Source organism: Hylobates moloch, unplaced genomic scaffold (genome assembly GCF_009828535.3).
Source record: "Hylobates moloch isolate HMO894 unplaced genomic scaffold, HMol_V3 SCAFFOLD_12, whole genome shotgun sequence".
Taxonomy (NCBI): Eukaryota; Metazoa; Chordata; class Mammalia; order Primates; family Hylobatidae; genus Hylobates; species Hylobates moloch.
Genome location: NW_026652287.1, coordinates 31,058,905 through 31,070,919, shown reverse-complemented (window position 1 = coordinate 31,070,919; position 12,015 = coordinate 31,058,905). Strand labels below are relative to the sequence as shown.

The 12,015-nt window shown below is 46.9% G+C and overlaps 1 protein-coding gene across 2 annotated transcripts in view; it reads left to right on the top strand.

Moving 5' to 3' along the window:
• Nucleotides 1-1,310: 1,310 nt before the first annotated feature.
• The window catches only part of DRAM1 (DNA damage regulated autophagy modulator 1), a 46,111-nt gene continuing 35,406 nt past the window's right edge, over nucleotides 1,311-12,015 (top strand). For both annotated transcript variants that reach the window (XM_032168880.2, XM_032168879.2), the window contains exon 1: nucleotides 1,311-1,760. In XM_032168880.2, the coding sequence (XP_032024771.1) occupies nucleotides 1,630-1,760 (131 nt within the window). In that variant the 5' untranslated portion in view covers nucleotides 1,311-1,629. The remainder of the gene's footprint in view (nucleotides 1,761-12,015) is intronic.

Here is a 12,015-nt window from a genome sequence, read left to right as displayed (position 1 = left end):
TTCCTGACCGCAGGTGATCCACGTACCTTGGCCTCCCAAAGTGCTAGGATTACAGGCATGAGCCACCACGACCGGCCTAATTTTGTTATTTTGATCTATCAGTGTCCTAGTCCTGAGGGTACTATTATTTTCATCTTTGTAGCCTAGCATGGCACCCATGAAATGTGTATGTGGCTGAAAGGAACCTACCTTTGGTCACCAATGACCCAACAATTTCGACCACATATGTTGGGCTCAGACTTCCTAAACTATCAAAATCATGTGCTTATAAGTGCCTCCAGAACACAAATCCCTTTCACAGGGCTTGAAATATATCAAGTCACCATTAATCATCTTAGGCCAAGGCTCCAAGTCTGGGCTACTCCAGAACCAGGAGGGCAGAAAGGGGATTTTTTTTTTTTTTTTGAGACAAGGTCTTGCTTTTTCACCCAGGCTGAGTGAAGTGGAGTGATAAAGGCTCACTGCAGCCTCGACCCCCAAGGCTCAAGTGATCCTCTCAACTCAGTCTCCTGAGTAACTGGAACTGGCTTTTTTTCTTTTTCTCCTTTTTTTTTTTGTAGAAGCAGGGTTTCGCTATGTTACCCAGGCTGATCTCTAGTTCTTGGGTTCAAGCGATCCTCCCACCTCGGCCTTCCAAAGTGATGGCATTCCAGGAGTGATGGCTTTTGGACGCCTCCCAAAGTGATGGCTATTCACAGCGCCCGGCCTGGGAAATCTTATTTCCAAGAAATATTCTCCAGGTGCGCTCTCCTGGAAAGCAGCACAATGGGCCTCCCGGCTCCCTGGGAGAGCAGTCTCACCCACCTGCCCCGCACCCCACCCGCCTACTCTCCACCCCACCCGTTCCCACCCTGTCTGGGTTTTCGGGTGTTCACCATTGAGGTGGGAGCCACATCCGCGCCCCGTGGCCTGGCGAACCTCACTGAACACTTCTGCCCGACCCCCGCAGCGGCAGCGCGACCGGATGGCGTGGGTGTCACCACGCGGTGGCCACTCTCTCTGCCGCGACGCGCCAGCGGCGGGACCTCAGAGGGGGCGCCCTCGGGGTGCAAGACACGGCACTCCGGAAATCCCCCGGGAGGGAGGTGTTGGGAGAAATAAATCCTTTTCTCCAGAGTTGCGCAAGAGCCAGCGCGGTAGGGCCAGGTTGGGAATGCCAGAGCGGGCGTCCTCGCCAGTGACCCCACGCCGCCCGCCCGCCCGCCCGCTCCCAACCCGGCTCCCGCCGAGTGTCCGAACCAAAAGCGAAAGGAACCCGACCCCCGCGTCCCCTCCAGCGGCTCCGGCGTCGCGTCCGCTGGGAGGTCGCCGCGCGCCTACGACCCTGCCGGGCCGCTTTGTGACTTCACTCGTTTCGCAACAAGCCCGGGCAGCCCGCGCCCCACCAACTCTGGCCGGCACCCTCGCCGCCAGCAGCCTCGCTCCGCTCCTCGCGCTTCCCCTCCCTCCGCTCCTCGTGCTTCCCCTCCCTCCGCTCCTCGCGCTTCCCCTCCCTCCGGGGCTAGGCCTGTCCCGGCAGTCGCGGAGCCTCCCCTCCCACCGTCCGTGACCGTCCGCGCCCGGCCGCCGCCTCCAGGCAGCCCGGAGCAACCCGACGCCCGGGCGTCGCACTCCGGCGGCGGCGGCGTGATGCTGCACTTCCTGAAGGGAATGGCTTTCCTCCCCTTCCTCTTGGTGACCTGGTCGTCAGCCGCCTTCATTATCTCCTACGTGGTCGCCGTGCTCTCCAGGCACGTCAATCCCTTCCTCCCCTACATCAGGTGAGTGGCAGGGTGGGCACCAGGGCCCCAGGAGCAGGCACAGGGACTACAGGGAGCGCTGCCGATGGGGAGGGAAGGCGTCTGGACCCAGCTGGGGGCGTCGTTGGTGGTCAGGCCGAGGTGTGAGCCGGAGGAGAGGTGCTCCCGACAGCCTGGGATGTTTAGGGAGGCAGCGGGTGCGGCGCTGAGCACTTCTGCCTGTACCCGGAGCATGGAATAGGGTGGCAGCAAGGAGAGGTTCAGGATAGACGGTAGAGCTTTCAGTCTGGGTATGGGACAGAATCTCAGCCGGACGTTCTTAGGCGATATTGAAACAAGATGGGTCCTGATAGATGACATATATTATACAAGGGGTAGATCCAGGTATATGCTAAACAGCCACTATTTTCACTTCTGCATCCTAACATCCCTTGAAGTGGATGTTTGGGCTCATTATTCCTGCAAGGGAGCGGTGGTGTAAAGTTGATGAAATATCAACGTGACACTGATATCACACTAGTTAATGGTAGGAGCAGAATTCACACCCAGCCATGCGGAAAGCAACACTGTGCTGCCCCCAGGTCTCTGGGAGTCTGGCTTAAATTCTCTGGAGCTGCACCAGGCACACCTCTGGGCACTGTGACCCCAAAGCCCTCAACTTGTCAACAGCTTGTGACATCTTTTGTGTTATTTTACCCCTTCACTTTTCCTGTGCTTTGGCCTCCACCTTTCCCGAGGGGCACTTCAGTGCCAGGGACAATGGTCTGATCCTCCTATGTGGGTTCCAGCTCAGTGCATTTCTCATAGTGGCAGGATTCTTTAAACGTTAGAACCATCCATCCTTATCTAAGTAGTGTGACCCCTCTGGACATGCATTGGTTGGTGAACGGATGATAAGGTTGGTGACACCCAAGGTTTGTTACTGCTATGATAGAAAATGTAGGGCGTCTTTTTGCCTGCAGCCATTCTGTCTGGTGAGCAATGTTCTGTGTTTTTTTTTTTTTTTTTTTTTTGTCGTTTTTTTTTTGGGTGGGGGTGAGGAGTGTGGAGAAAGGGGAAACAAAGATCTAGCAAGAGGGGACTAGCATTTTTTAAAATTTTTTTTATTTTTTTGAGACAGAGTCTCATTCTGTCGCCCAGGCTGGAGTGCAGTGACACAATCTTGGCTCACTGCAACCTCTGCCTCCTGGGTTCAAGCGATTCTTCTGCCTCAGCCTCCCTAGTAGCTAAGATTACAGGCGTGCACCACCACACCTGGCTTAATTTTTTTGTATTTTTAGTAGAGACAGGGTTTCACTATGTTGGTAAGGCTGGTCTCAAATTCCTGACCTCAAATGATCCTCTTGCCTTGGCCTCCCAAAATGCTAGGATTACAGGTGTGAGCCAGTGTTCCCAGGGCACTAGCATTTAAAAGATGCAGGGAAGAGAGCAATAGGTAGAATAGTGCAAATTTGCAGTAATGGTGGTGGTTTTTGCCTATGAAAGAAGAGATGTTATGTGTATCAAGGAGATGTTCTTATCTGGCCTTTTGTTTTTTTCTAATTTTTATTATTATTTTTTATTTTCAGTAGAGACAAGGTCTCACTATATTGCCCAGGCTGGTCTTAAACTCCTGGGCTCAAGCATTGCCCTTGCTTTGGCCTCCCAGAGTGTTGGGATTACAGGCGTGAGCCACCATGCCTGGCCCTCCCATCTGGTGTTATGCTTGGAAGAAACCTAGGCTTGGTTTCTCATGGCACATCTCAGGCCCAAGTGCCATCATCTTGCTTCTGAAGCAGGATAGATCCTTCTAGACTTGTGTAAAAGTAAAGAGCTGCTCAGCTGGGCATGGTGGCTCACGCCTGTAATCCCAGCACTTTGGGAGGCCGAGGCTGGCGGATCACGAGGTCAAGAGATCGAGACCATCCTGGCCAACATGGTGAAACCCCGTCTCTACTAAAAATACAGAAATTAGCTGGGCGTAGTGGTGTGCGCCTGTAGTCCCAGCTACTCGGGAGGCTGAGGCAGAATTGCCTGAACCCGGGAGGCAGAGGTTGCAGTGAGCCGAGATAGAGCCACTGCACTCCAGCCTGGTGACAGAGCGAGACTCCGTCTCAGAAAAAAAAAAAAGGTAAAGAGCTGCTCTACCTGCAGTGCTGCTTCTTTTGTTTGTTTGTTTGTTTTTTCAGACAAAGTCTCGCTGTGTTGCCCAGTCTGTAGTGCAGTGGTGGGATCACAGCTCACTGCAGCCTCGACCTCCTGGGCTTCATTGATCCTCCCACCTCAGCCTCTTGAATAGCTGGGGACTGTAGATAGGCATGCACAACCATGCCCTGCTAATTTTTAATTTTTTTTGTAGAGATGGTATCTTGCTGTGTCCTGCAATGCTTCCTTTTTTTTTTTTTTTTTTTTAAGACAGAGTCTTGCTCTGTCGCCCAGGCTGGAGTGCAATCTCGGTGCAATCTCGGCTCACTGCAACCTCCACCTCCCAGTTCAAGCAATTCTTCTGACTCAGCCTCCCAAGTAGCTGGGATTACAGGCAGCTGCCACCATGCCCAGCTAATTTTTTTGTATTTTTAGTAGAGACAGGGTTTCACCACGTTGGCCAGGCTGGTCTCAAACTCCTGACCTCAGATGATCCACCTGCCTCAGCCTCCTAAAGTGTTGGGATTACAGGCGCGAGCCACCACACCCAGCCTGCAGTGCTTCTTATTGAGAAAACAGTAGCCATGTTTGTCCCAGATCTGAAGGTTGAGGACAGATAATATGTGATATTGGCCAAGCTGTCAAAGGCAGGTTTTGAATGTTCATAGAGGTGTCTGATGTAGTTGTGATTAATATCACTCCAAGGTGAACTTGAAATGGGAGACATTCAGAAATGGGAAAATAAGCTGACAAGGTGAATCACTTATGAGATGCTCAAATCACAGACCCTACAAGGAAGGGGTTTAAAATTTAACAAGGAAGCCTTCAGGAAAAGCAGAATTACAGGAGAAAAAGGCATGCCCCCTTGTTGCCAGGAGTTCTCAGCCAACACACAACACACATTTGTACTGATTGCCCATGTGTGCCTGGGTCTTTTAGGTTGTTTGCTCTCTGCTTACCTGAGTAACTGGAGCACTGGATTGCCTCTGCCCGCTCCTAGAAAACAAGTCCTTGGTGCAGCAACAAGATGTGGATAAGAACCACACATAGAGAAGAAGGCGGGGCGCAGTCTCTACTAAAAATATAGAAAATTAGCTGAGCGTGGTGGCACATTCCTGTGATCCCAGCTACTCAGGAGGCTGAGGCATGAGAATCGCTTGAACCTGGGAGGCAGACGTTGCCATGAACCAAGATTGTGCCACTGCACTCCAGCCTGGGTGACTGAGTGAGACTCTTTCTCAAAAAAATAAAAGAACCAGACACAGAGAAGTGATAACTCTACATTTATCCACTGGCCCTGAAATATTCAACCTTATCTCTTTTTTTGTTGTTGTTTTTTTTTTGGAGATGGGATCTTGCTATGTTGCTCAGGCTGGTCTTGAACTCCACAGCTCAAGCAATCCCCTGACCTCAGCCTCCTGAGTACTTGGGATTAAAAGTGTGCAACCCCATGCCAGGCGGATGGTATCTCTTAGCTCATCACCTCCTCTCCTCTATCCCTACTCTTTGTACTTCCCTTCAACCATGCTGGCCTTGTGTCTTAAACACATCAAGCACCCGTCCTTCTCAAGACCTTTGTGGTGGCTGTTCCTTCTGCCAGGTGTTCTCCCTGCAGCTATTTTTCACTTACCTCTTTTGTTCCAATGTTACCTTCCTGCAGACATTTTCACTTACCTCCTTTGTTCAAATGTTATCATCTTGATGAGACCTGCCCTGATCACCCTTTATAAAAATTGCTCCTGAGCACTACTGGTCCCCATATCCAGTTTTATTATTCACCACAGCATGTATCACCTTCTAACAAATCATGTGATTTAACTTATTTATTATGTTTATTTTCTGTCTCCCTTCACTGGATTGTAAGATCCATGAAAGCTCTCAATATTTGCTGAATGAATATTTCTTGGGCACTCACTCTTTACCCCAGGACAGGGCAGATCCCTTAAGGAAAAGCTTGACATGGTCATTCAGTTTGGTGGCTAGTCAGTGATTTGAAAGTCCTCAGGATGAGTTTCCTTTTACATTCTAACATTGTTCAGCCATTCTGATGGTCTAATTTTTTTTTTTTGAGATGGAGTTTTGCTCAGTCGCCCAGGCTGGAGTGCAGTGACATGATCTCGGCTCACTGCAAGCTCTGTCTCCCAGGTTCACACCATTTTCCTGCCTCAGCCTCCCGAGTAGCTGGGACTACAGGCGCCCGCCACCCCACCTGGCTAATTTTTTGTATTTTTTTAGTAGAGATGGGGTTTCACCATGTTAGCCAGGATGGTCTCGATCTCCTGACCTTGTGATCTGCCCGCCTCGGCCTCCCAAAGTGCTGGGATTACAGGCGTGAGCCACCGCGCCTGGCCCCTGATGGTCTAATGTTTTTAGCACAGTTGAACGCTTTAAATAAGAGCCACAACCATAAGGAGGACCTCTCCCCATTATGACATTTAGAATCAGCTTCCTTATCAGATACTTTCTCCTTGTAGCATTGTTATTCTTCAGCATATTGGATAAATTGGCAAATGGCTCTTAGATATATGAAAAGATACTCAACTTTATGAATAGGAATAAATATTCAAATTAAAACTCACTGATGCCAGTTGTGATCTACTGGGTTAGCAGAAACCCAACTGTTTAATACTAGTACTGGTGAGAATATGGGGAAACAGTCTCTCTCATACATTGCTTACAGGAACGTGAATTGATTTCAGTCTCCATGGTGGGACTTGGGCAATATCTATGGAAATGACAGATACACACACACACCACCATCATTTGATGCAACAGCCTTTTTTTTTTTTTTTGAAATTTATCCTATAGGTAGACATGCCCATGTGAAGAATGGCATTTCTGCAAAGTTACTCAGGGCATTGCTTTGAATAACAAAAGATTGGAAACTACAAATGACCATCAGTAGAGAATTGCCTAAATAAATATGGTTTATTTATTAAAGGATACCTCAAGTGAAAGCTCTCGGTACCTAGCAGATTCTTTTTATGTCAATACACTTATATGGAAAAATCTCCAAGATACATTGTTACATGGGAAAAAGCAAGATGCAGAACAGCATATGCTCTCATTAGTTAAGAAAAAAGAGGAGACAAATAATATATATTTGCAGTAGCTTGCATAAAGAAACTAATAAAAGTGGTTTATCTGTGTGATGGAGGGAGGAGTAGGTCAAGGTCAGTGAGACATTGGCAGATGGGGAAAAAGGATGATTATAAGGCATACCTTTTTGTTTTATTTTTTAGCCAAATGAATAGGTTTCTTTTTTTTTTTTTTTTTTTGAGATGGAGTTTCACTCTTGTTGCCCAGGCTGGAGTGCAATGGCACGATCTCGGCTCACCGCAACCTCTGCCTCCCGGGTTCAAGCGATTTTCCTGCCTCAGCCTCCTGAGTAGCTGGGATTACAGGCATGTGCCACCACACCCGGCTAATTTTTTTGTATTTTTAATAGAGACGGGGTTTCACCATGTTAGCCAGGATGGTCTCGATCTCCTGACCTCGTGATCTGCCCGCCTCAGCCTCCCAAAGTGCTGGGATTACAGGCGTGAGCCACAGTGCCCGGCATGAATGTTTCCTATCAGAAAATTAAATTAAAAACATGAGGCCGGGCGCAGTGGCTCACTCACGCCTGTAATCCCAGCACTTTGGGAGGCCAAAGTGGGCGGATCACGAGGTCAAGAGATCGCAACCATCCTGGCCAACATCGTGAAACCCCATCTCTACTAAAAGTACAAAAATTAGCTGGGCGTGGTGGCATGCGCCTGTAGTCCCAGCTGCTCAGGAGGCTGAGGCAGGAGAATTGCTTGAACCCGGAGGCGGAGGTTGCAGTGGACCGAGATTGTGCCACTGCACTCCAGCCTGGTGACAGAGCAAGACTCCTTCTCAAAAAAAAAAAAGAAAAAAAAATTAAAAACATGGGACCAACCACCATGAGATATAACAAGTTAGGATAGCATAAAGTGATATTTCTTATTCTGAAACCATTAACAAAAGCATATGAAAAGGAAGGACAAGTGAAAGCTAATCTCAAAAAATTAGTTTAGATTTGCACTCGGGTGCGGTGCCTCATGCCTGTAATCCCAGCACTTTGGGAGGCTAAAGTGGGCTGATCACTTGAGTCCAGGAGTTTGAGACCAGCCATGGGCAATATGGTGCAACCCTGTCTCTACAATACATACAAAAAATTAGCTGGGCGTGGTGGGATGAACCTATAGTCCCACTTACTCAGGAGCCTGAGGTGGGAGGATCACTTGAGCCTGGAGTCTGAGGCTGCAGTGATCTGTGATCACACTGCTGCGCTCCAGCTTGGGTGACGGAGTGACACCCTGTCTCAAAAAAAAAAAAAAAAGAAGATTTGCACAAGGCCACACCCACATTCTCAAGCCAAATCATGCTTAACTTGTTATAGTTTCTTATCAAATTATTAACTTTTTCAGCTGATAGACCACTGTCTTCCATCTTCTTCTTTTTTTTTGTTGAGACGGAGTTTTGTTCCGTCACCCAGGTTGGAGTGCAGTGGCGCGATCTCAGCTCACTGCAAGCTCCGCCTCCCAGATTCATGCCATTCTCCTGCCTCAGCCTCTCCGAGTAGCTGGGACTACAGGCGCCCACCACCACGCCCGGCTAATTTTTTGTATTTTTTTTTAGTAGAGACGGGGTTTCACCGTGGTCTCGATCTCCTGACCTCGTGATCCGCCCGCCTCGGCCTCCCAAAGTGCTGGGATTACAAGCGTGAGCCACTGCGCCCGGCCTCTTCCATCTTCTTTTTGGATGTGTCTCTTGCCATATCTTGCTCATGATATTCTGTGATCCTTTACTCTTCAGTGTTGCCAATTCTAGACCCTGGCTTTTCTCTTTATTAGCACGTCTCACTTTCTGTGTGAATACAGTTTTGTGGGATAGATTGTGGCCTTTGGCCACCCATATAGTTCTACCTCATGACCCCACAATCTCTGCTCAGTAGTTGATGACAGAAAACTGGGTCACCTAGAATCAAGCCACTTTAAAAGGAGGAACAAAATTGCAGAGTAAATGAAGTAAAAGAAGTTTGGTCAGGTCTTTAACTTCAAAAATGATACTAAAAATTAGGAAAATAACGATTTTAACTTGCATTTCTATAACAATCACAGATTTTGGGTTATGACAAGTATGTGTTAATTCTTCAGATGCTGATCTTCATAGAGAAAATGCTTTTTTTTTTTTTTTTTTTTTTTTTTGGAGATGGAGTTTCGCTTTTGTTGCCCAGGCTGGAGTGCAATGGCACAATCTCGGCCCACTGCAACCTCCTGCCTCCTGGTTCAAGCGATTCTCCCACCTCAGCCTCCCGAGTAGCTGTGATTAGAGGCATGCGCCACCACGCCCGGCTAATTTTGTATTTTTAGTAGAGATGGGGTTTCTCTATGTTGGTCAGGCTGGTCTTGAACTCCCACCTTGGCCTCCCAAAGTGCTGGGATTACAGGCATGGGCCACCACGCCCAGCCTTGCATTCTTTTTCCAATACAATTTTATGATTATATTATAGTAAGTCTTTCATTTCACATTTAACTTTAAAGAAAGTTTCCTTCTCTTTTTGTTTGTTTTTGATAAACCCTTGTGTCAAGTGCTGACTTTCAGTAGCTCAAATCGAGGGAGGGCGCTGCTCTGCTACTACGAAACCGTGCCCCAGGAGCAGGCTGTCTATGAATGGTTTAACATCAGGTTTCCCATGAACCACATTTAGCTTTTGAAGGGGGATATGAAGAGGTTCATTTTTGCAAAAATGTCTGAAGACTCCAATTTTCCCACTGGACTTTTTTTTTTTTTTTTTTTTTAGACCGAGTCTTGCTCTGTTACCTAGCCTGGAGGGCAGTGGCATGATCTCAGCTCACTGCAACCCCAGCCTCCCAGTTCAAGCGATTCTCCTGTGTCAGCCTCCTGAGTAGCCAGGACTACAGGCGCCTGCCACCATGCCCAGCTAATTTTTTGTATTTTTAGTAGAGACAGGGTTTCACCATGTTGGCCAGGCTGGTCTTGAACTCCTGGCCTCAAGTGATCTGCTCGCCTCGGCCTCCAAAAGTGCTGGGATTACAGGTGTGAGCCACTGTGCCTGGCTTCCCAGTGGCCATTCTTAATCTATATGTAAGGATATTGATCTTGTTTATTGCCTGTCTCACACAAAATGTACGCTCCATGAAGATAGAGATTTGGGGTTTGTCCGCGGCATTTGTGACAGAGCCTGACACATTGCAGGCACTTGGTAAATATTGGTTGAATGTTGAACAAGATAATTTGTGTCATATGGTCCTGTTTCATTAACCTTGTTAGTTTCCTCCTCTTTAATTGTTAACTGATTCTGCCAGCATCTCATTGTTCATTGACTTTCGTTGCAGTTCTGTTTTCCAGCACAGTTAGAAATGAAATCCCTGTGTTTCAGAAGATTTGCGGTCCCAGTTTGTGGTCGATTTGACTTGCATTGTTGACTATTTACAATATTTAATAATAATACTGAGAGGGAACATAGCATGATTAAGAGCAACAGCTTTGGAACAGACAGTCTGGATTAGGGTATGGTTCTATTATGTGTTCCAGCTGTAGAACTTTGGACAGGTTACTTGACTTCTCTCTGCTTCTCTATTGGTTAATAATTGCACATACTTCATTATTAACATGAACTCACAGAAAACTCATTAACACCCCGTTGGAAGAACATAGTGTGTAGAAGCACTTGCTATTAGTATTATCAAGGGGCCAGTCCACATTGGTCTGGATAAGAAAGGATGTTTGATTGGGAGCTAATTTTAGAAGTGATCGCTTTATATGTGAATGTAATATCAGAAGCTCTTTTATTTAGTAGCCTCAACTTAATCAGCTTGCTGGGTTAACTGATGAATTTGTTCTTTGAAAAATGCACTTTGAAAAATGTTCTTTGAAAAATGCACTGACTGAAGCAATGACCCCTCAAAACTCCTTCCTGTGAGGGCCACTCTGTAGGTACTTGCTTCTCTTATGCATGTCTTTGTATTCTTACCAAATGCCAATTGTATTTATTCCCAAATTGTATTTATGTTCATGCCAGTTGTATTTTGTATTGTAACTGTGTGACTTAACACAATACATATTAACTGTTGATCTGTGTAGGCAAAAATAGAATTATAAATTCTAAAAAAATTTGGTTGGGCCAGATGCGGTGGCTCATGCCTGTAATCCCAGCACTTTGGGAGGCCGAGGTGGGCGGATCACCTGAGGTCAAGAGTTCAATACCAGCCTGGCCAACATGGTGAAACTCCTTGTCTATTAAAAATACAAAATTAGCCGGGCATGGTGGCACACGCTCGTAATCCCAGCTACTCGGGAGGCTGAGGCAGGAGAGTCACTCGAACCTGGGAGGCAGAGGTTGCAGTGAGCTGAGATTGTGCCATTGCACTCCAACCTGGGCGACAAAAAAAAACCCCCGCTCCAAAAAAAAAAAAAAAAAAAAAAAAAACAAAAAAAACTGGTTGAATGCTTTGGAAAGATTAAAAAGAGACAAATTGTCCAAAAAAAATTTTCAGTCCTTTTAGTAATTGATCTAACAACTGTAAAGATTTAGGAAACAAGTATAAGGAAAACTGGAAGGAGTCTGAATTCAAATTGCTTCAAAAGTGTTTTTAAGACTTCCCTCCACTTTAAGGAAACCAAAATTGGAAATGAGATGATTCAGAGTAGATGTGATTTATATGCCAAGAAGACATAGTGGACCCATACTCTTGTAACGGCATTGGTCTACATCCACAGGTGGGCAAATGAATATACACTGATACACTTTAAGTTAAAATAAAATGTTTGTGGTATGTATTCATTCATACAAGTTTTGAAGACTTTTTTTTTTTTTTTTTGAGACGAAGTCTCACTCTGTCACTCAGGCTGGAGTGCAGTGTTGCAATCTTGGTTCACTGCAACCTCTGCCTCCTGGGTTCAAGCGATTCTCTGGCCTCAACCCCCTGAGTAGCTGGGACTACAGGCTCCCACCAACATGTCCAGCTCATTTTTGTATTTTTAGTAGAGGTGGGGTTTCACCATGTTGGCCAGGCTGGTCTTGAACTCCTGACCTCAAGTGATCTGCCTGCCTCAGCCTCCCAAAGTCCTGGGATTACAGGCATGAGCCACTGCGCCTGGCCCTAATTTTTGATGACTTTTG